Below are 7544 nucleotides of genomic sequence, written 5' to 3'. Positions count from 1 at the left end.
GCCAGCTATCATCCCCCTTGCAACGCTGGCCTTGGCAAATTGTTTGAGTATGCATTTTGTTTGCCCTGACTTTTCTTTTTAAACAAGCTGATGCTCCTAACTGGACATATTCTGCTGTTTTTGCTGAGGGCTCAGGAGGCCTCTGAGTTCTGCTGAATCTTCCCTCTAAGGTATCGAAGCGCAGGTAGAAGGGGACACAGGGGAGCAAAGCTGCAGCTCGCCGTGTCCTCATCCCCACTTCCCATGTGAGGGGAGCGGGCTTGGGATGGCCTACTGCTCGGCATCTCTGTGTCAAAGTACATCCAGCATGGGGACCATGGTGTCCATAGGACCTGCCCTGAAGTTAACTGCCATGCAGATGTCTGCAGGGCCAGGGGAACAGGAAGGGAGACTGAGGACATCTGCCTAGGCTTCTCAGAGAAAGCCATCTGTTGAAGATGCCAAGACACATCTACCTTTCTTCTGGCTCCAACATCTACTCATCACTGTTGGTTCTAGAGCCACTTCTCAGTGACCATTGCAGGAATGGCTCTTTGTCCCCAATTCCTGCTATCACATCTGGTGCCACCATGGCCTGCAGCCCTCCAGCCCTGACACAGTGGCTCCCCATAACCCATCCCACTTGGCTGTACTAAAGATGCTATGGTAGGGTTGGGCATTGCCGGGACAGAAGCACACCCACCTTGGTCTCTGAAAGATGTAGAAATTCTAAAACATTCTATGATTTTTATCATCACTTAGGAAACTGCAGGAAAAAATTACTGAAAGTAGCCTCGGATGTCAATTTTATTGCCAAACAAGGTAATTTGGTAAACAAGGTAATCTCTCCCCTCCCCTGCCTCAAACTACTTCACAGGGGGACCCATTCTTCCAGAGCCCACCCATTCTTCCAGAGCCCGTTCTTTTGAAATATTTGGGGTACAGTCATACAGATGACACAGATAACCCAGAAGGGCTTCTACCCAAGGCTGTGTCCACAGAACCACCTGGCCCAAACTTAGTCTATGCCACTCCTTTCATTACTGCCCCCACTCCAAGTTCAGGTACCAGTGACCACCAAGTGCCCCCCAGCCAAGTGCTTTCTAGGCATTAACTGATTCAACCAAGTTCCCCACACATAGCACCTGTAGTCTCCATTTCAAAGGTGACGGGGGGCATGGGGAAGTGTAGAGTAGTTTGAATAAGCCAAGATACTGGCTCCTTGGGCAAACTCTGCTTTGAGTACGTGGCAGCTGCATGGACTGGGTTTTCAGAACTTCAGGGATTCAATCACTCTGTTACACTGAGAAGTTCCAGAATGTTAACATATGGGCCTCAAAATTCCATTTCCCAATCAATTTCTTGAGCTAAGACAGTGGCGTGGCAACATGGAAATCCTTGGTCACCCACGAGGCTCTGTAATGACTTGGGAAATGTGGACACCATGCTCGTTAGCCAGAGCCCTGTGCAGAGCTGGGTGGGAGGCTGCAGACTGCTGTAAGTAGTTGTCGGCAGCAGATCCCCCAGCAGGCAGCGCCTTCCCCAAGCAAGAGTGCTCCTGCAAGGACGGGAGGACTACAGACAGGTTCCCTCCCTCTGCAGTGTCACTGCTGCTGCTGCTGGGAGGTGTACAGGCCTGGTCACATGCTCAGACACAGGAGATAACGGATGTCTTTCTGACAGTCCTACAAACTGTGCAAGGTCTGAAACAGAGAGATGCTACCAGTACTGTGCTGGTGGAGAAGATGCCTGAGCACTTCAGCCAGTTAAAACAAATTTGGACTAGGTTTTTGTGCTCATGAAAAATGATGGTATGTGACCAGTGGGGAGGTGATAGCACCCGCAAACACCCATGTCATCAGTGCTCTGGAGAAGCAAATCATCTTCATCCTACATCCCGCCACCTGCTGCTAACTCCAGCTGAGCTATCTTCCCCAGCCTAGTTTTCTCTTTTTTCTTTTCCTTTTTTCTTTCTTTCTTTCTCTTGTGTGCTGGGGACTGATCACAGGAATGCCCTATCATTGAGTTATTATATATCCAGTTCTATTTAAAAAATATATTTTGAGACAGGGTCTTGTTAAATTGCTTGGGCTGACCCCCTGCCTCAGCCTCCCAAGTAGCCAGGACTGCAGGTGTATGTGCCACCACCCTGGCTTGACTTCTTGACATTTTAGTCTCAATAATGGCTGCATGATGAAGCCAGTATGCTGTTTGGTGAATTGGGACCCTGCATAGCCTGAGGCTGATCATTATTTATTCGACTTTCTAAAAGGCATGACAATAATGCCCTTGAAAGTGATTAATATTCCACCACTTGCCTTTTACTGCAATTTCAAACTGATCAACCACATGACATTTTAAACTTGACCTGATTAACCAAGGCTTTTCGGAAGGAAAATGAGCAACGAGATGACTATTGATTGGCAGATGGCTTATCCTCAGGGGACTGAAAAGGTGAGTTAGTGCTCCAGGGGCCATCGGGTCTGCAGAGGACAGATTCCCAGGTGGGAAGTAGGTGAGCCCGAAGGAAGCAGACACATCTGCCCTGGCATTGCAGCACACGTGATCCTGCGTCAGTGGTCAGAGAGCTTCTGTTTCACCAGATCTAAGCAGTGCTTGGCACATAGCGGGTGCCAATGGAAACGGTCGAATAAATGGAGGCCACCGCCGAGCCGATCTATGCCATGCAGATCATTCATTTGTCCACCCCCACCCCTCTGGCCTGCTCTTCAGGCAGCATTTATGTGCTTACTGTGTGTGAGGGGATAAACCCTGGGCTCCTGAGGCTTCCATGGCACATAAAACAACACCCCTGTGCAGTGTCATCTCGGTATCCCCGTGGACTGCTTAGAGGAGAGAGTGGCAGAAGGGCTTGAACACACATTACATTCTTGTTGCTATGCCTTAGACATAGTTTATTCCCCACTGTTCTGGGCTGGAAGCCTGGTCTGCAATGTGATCATGTTCAGGTGATGGTAACTAAGAGGTGGGGCCTGGCTGGTGGGGTGGGGTTTTATCTGTAATCCCAGCACTTTGGAGGCTGAGGTAGGAGGATCACAAGTTTGAGGTCAGCTTAGCGATTTAGCAAGACTGTCTCAAAAAAAAAAAAAAAAAAAAAAAAAAAAAAGGGCTGGGAATGAGCTCAGCTCAAAGGCCCTGGGTTCAATCCCCACTACTCCAAAAATGAAAACCAAAAAACACCCCACAAGTGGGGCCAAATGAAACACAATTAGGTCATAAGGGCTCCACCTTCATGAGTGGACTAGGGCTAGTCTCAAAGAATGGACTTAGTTCCTTCAAGAGTGGGTGGTTATAGTCCAGGGATATAGCTCAGTGGCTTAAGTGCCTGCCTAGCAACCACAAGATCCTGAGTTTGATTCCTAGTACTGCAAAAAAAAAAAAAAAAAAGTGGGTAGTTACATCTTCTAACAAAGCAGGCATGGCCCCTCCTGTCTCTTGCTTCCTGTCTTGCCGTGTGTTCACTTTCTCACAGGCACACCCCTGCCATATGGCCATCCACCATGAGGTTCTCTCTGGAAGCTCCAAACCTGGGAGCTAAATAAATTGCTTTTATTTATAAATTACCAGGCCCCACTCAGGTATTTTGTTATAGTACCATAAACTGGACCAAGACATTCATCTATGTTTACCACGCCAGACTCTGCCTTTGGTAAATCCTGGTTATGGCCTCATTGAGTACTTGGGCTGTGTGCATCCAAAGGAAATTTCCATTGTGGTGTAGGCATATGCCACAGAGCAGGACGCTGGATGAGCTTCAACCAATGACTTCATGGGAAATGGTTTTGTCCTGCTTGTTTCGTCCAATCTTGCCCATGCTGCCTCATACTATTTCACATTCTTTTTTGAGCAAGTGGGTGTTCCAAGGGTAGATGTGAAGGCCAGTGTCTGACTCAAGGCTGCAGTCGCTGGGTGGTAAGAACACTTCCACAGGTGTGGTAAGGCCAACTCTGGCCCCAGTGCTGTTTAAGGATAGCACTGCCCAGTAGATTCGTATCAGGAGCTGTTTCCACCTACTGCCTGGCCCCTCCAGTGTTCTCGGCTGCTTTTCAGAATTAGAACCCACCTCTCCTCTAGACAGCATTTCAAAGAAAATAATGTAAGTCCAGGGCCCAATAAACCCTTTGGAAGTACTTTCCCTTCAGAGAGAATCTCCCTAGAGTTGCCCAGGTGGGTCTCTATTCTACTGGATGCCCTGCAATTTGTAGGGATCATTTTTATTACTAGGTTTGGCTTCTGGTTTTGCTTTGCCTATGCTTAGCTATCTGGATTTTTTTAAAAATAAGTTTTTGCCTTTACACAGTGATTCTTGGTGCATACCTCTAATTTGGTGCCATTTAGGCCTTCACCTTTGCACACCATGTTTGCCATGTGCTTTTCAAGACCACTCCTGCGCCAGGTCACGACAGTGCACCATCTCTCCAGCCATAGTAGAACCACATCACTCTTCCCGGTTAGAGGGGCTGCACCTCCAGTTCCGGAGTGATACAGTAACTGGAAATGTCACCTGGATTTTGACTCATCCTCAGTGTTTGTGTGAAGGGGAAGGAACCCACCAGCAGGGCAACCAAGGCACAGAGAAGCCATCTCAGTAAGTCAAGAAACAAACTAGGAAAGGGCCAGATAAGATCACCTATGTATCTTCCAGTGCCTTGTATATATATTTTTAAAAAACCAGCTTGTCTTCTGAAATAAATACATACTTTGAATATGTGATTTTTGAAGGTGGAGCTTTCCATGAAGGTTTCAGAGCCCTTTAGCAGCTCAGGAATCACGATGTAAGAACCAGAATCACATTAACATTTTAGTTAAATACTCCTGACTCACAGACAGTACCAATTATAACAATTCACTGACAACCTGGTTACCAACAAGAAATGTGAAGGGGAACATTCACTCATCCATTCAAGATATAAACCCTGACACACTGCTCCTTCCCCGCTTCCACATTCTCTTAACTACACACCTAAATGCTGCTTCCTTCTACCATGCTCTTCCTACATCTGAGAGCATGTGATTAGGTACGGGTGGGAAAGGGGCTGGTAAAGTGTGTATGTGTGTCTGGAATGATTAGCCACGTTAAGGACAATTCCGCCCAGCAGAATATGCATGAAACATTCTAATGTAATTATTCTTCTACCCTGATTCCTTTTTTTTTTTTTTTTGTAATTTTTAAATTTCCTGACCTTGATTTAATGTAGTAAGTGAGGTTTTATTTCCCACCTTCCATGATGAAGGTAGGGTGGATGCAGCTGGGGTCAACTTCAGGGTCATGAAAGGAAGCATATGCCTTTACATTTTTATCTAAGAGATAAAACTGCCAGGTGACAAGTGAACTGTCTGAACCACAGGGTGGCCTGGCATTGCAAGTACTTCCCCACAGTGGCTCATTTTAATACACTACCCCATTCAATGTCTGAAATCCATATTCTCAGAAACAACTAGGCTAGCAGCAGTCTTCTGCCTCCCAGCTCCAGGTCCAGGGAAGGCACAAAGAAGACCAATAAATAATACTGCAGTGGTGCTTTGCATCCAGGAGACTTTGAGGTACTGGAAGAGGAGTTCTGATGGCCCCATCTGGCAGATGGGGAAAGTGAGGCACCAAGAGGCCAATGAAATACTCTGTCATAGGTCAAAGGCTACCAGGAATGTAGGGCAGAGACTCTCCTGGGAAGGGAAGTTAATCTCTCAGCAATGTTGAGCACGACTGTCAACGCAGAGGCAATCCTAGCTCTTCAGTCCCTACAGTAAAGTGGCCAAGGATGCACTACTAGTCCTCAGAGGCTAGGGAAGATTCCTTCACAGAGGGAATCATGCAGTCCCAACTCCAGGGCCCAACCTCGAGACTGCATCCCGAGCTGAGGACTTAGGCAAGAACTGCCTGTGCAGGCACAGAAGGTGGTCTGCTTCTTAAGGCATGGCTGCTGTCCACCAGGAGTGGTCCCTGGCCTGAGAGGTGGCCACTTCCCTGAAAACACCCTGTGAGGAAGCTGTATGGGTTGGGACGCTGCTGCCCCAGAAAACTTCCAATAAATCTAAACAGCGTCACCAAACCAACCCATTTCCTGTGCCACTTGGGAAAATGAGGAGAGGGGGAAAAAAGAGACAAATCAATCATTTTCTATAGTGATTGTCTAACTAGGAAACCTGGAGGGTTCAACTGAAAAACTTTGGGAACAGGAAAACTTGCTGAGATGACTGATTAATACTCAAACATACAAAAATGAATAGTTTGGGGGTTGTTTGTGCAAGGCCTGGTGCTTTGGAAGAGCTGTGCTTTTTTGGAAGGCCTCCAAACTCTGTGCAACTGTCATACTTTGAAAGATAGAGGTGACCAAAGGGACAGCTGCTGCATCCAGAAGTCCTCTCAAACACCGGTATCACAAGACTATCTGGGGTGCCAGGGGTGAAGACATCACCTCTGCTCTGTCCAAGGGGACCCCTTTTCCCCCAGCTACTCTCCACTCCAATCCAAAAGACATGTAGGGAGGTTTGGCAAGGACGGATATAAGCAAAGATTGTGCTGTGTCATCTCCAAATGAAGTGAATTTTTAAAAGCAAAGGGGCCGAGTGTAAAGGCCTACTCGTCTGTCCTCTCACTATCTCAGTGGTCAAAGTCCACAGTGCTGACCCCAGACTGGGAGATCCCCCGGTTTGGTTCAAGTGGCCGGGGGAAGCCTCACTGGCTGTGTGCCCCACGTCTGTGTTACGTCTGGAGGTACAGGGCGAAGTCACTTTCGGTCGAGGCTGGCGTGGAGCTGGGCCTCGCGCACCATGCGGTCGAAGGAGCGTGTGTTGGTCTCTTCCCGCACCTTCTCCCGGACATGGAAGGAGGCACGCGCTGTGGAGCGTGCGCTCTCCAGCGCGCTCCGCCGCTCCCGCGACAACTGCTCGCTGCGCTCCAGCTTGCGACCGATTGCCTGGAGCAGCTCCCGCCGCCGGCAGTCTTCGTCCCGCTCCACCTTCTCCTTGTTGGCGCGCTGTGCCCGCTCCTTCTCCAGCCGGGTCTGGCCCACGCGCCGGGCCTTCTGCTGCACCGCCTCTTCGGCCGCCTGCGCCGCGTGCTGCAGCCGTTGTTCGCCGGCCCGTGCCAGCGCCTCCAGGCGTGCCCGATGCTCCCGCTCTTTGCGCTCCACGGCCTCCTTGGCCCGCCGACCCTGCAGCTCCTCCCGCCGGGCCCGCTCCCGCAGCTCCCGGGTGCGCTGCTCCACCAGCTGCTCGTAGTTCTCCTGCGCGCGGCCCAGGCTGGCCTCCAGCGAGCTCCGCAGGCCCTCGCGCTCCTGCTGCTGCCGCTGCGCTCGGCCCCGCAGCAGCGCCTCGTGGCGCGCCCGCTCGGCCCGGCTCAGCTCGCGCTTCTCGCGCTGCTGCTGGCCTTCCTGGCGCTGCCGGGCGCGGGCGGCGCGCTGGGCGCGCTCCCTGCGCTCCTGCTCGGCGCGCTCGCGCCCCTCCTGTAGGCCCTCCTCCCGCTGCCTCAGGTTCCGCTCCTGCTGCAGCTTGCGCTGCCGGTCCTCGCGGGCCACGCGCTCCGCTCGCTCCCGCCGCAGCAG

General features: G+C 50.5%; 1 protein-coding gene across 1 annotated transcript in view; it reads right to left on the bottom strand.

Moving 5' to 3' along the window:
* Window positions 1–6728: 6728 nt before the first annotated feature.
* Ccdc177 (coiled-coil domain containing 177) overlaps window positions 6729–7544 on the bottom strand; it is a 2122-nt gene continuing 1306 nt past the window's right edge. The window contains exon 2 of the mRNA XM_004624904.1: window positions 6729–7544. Within this exon, the coding sequence (XP_004624961.1) occupies window positions 6729–7544 (816 nt within the window).

This window comes from Octodon degus, unplaced genomic scaffold, assembly GCF_000260255.1.
Source record: "Octodon degus isolate 3935 unplaced genomic scaffold, OctDeg1.0 scaffold00007, whole genome shotgun sequence".
Taxonomy (NCBI): Eukaryota; Metazoa; Chordata; class Mammalia; order Rodentia; family Octodontidae; genus Octodon; species Octodon degus.
The sequence above is the reverse complement of the archived record's forward strand: the minus strand, read 5'-3'. Positions and strand labels throughout refer to the sequence as shown.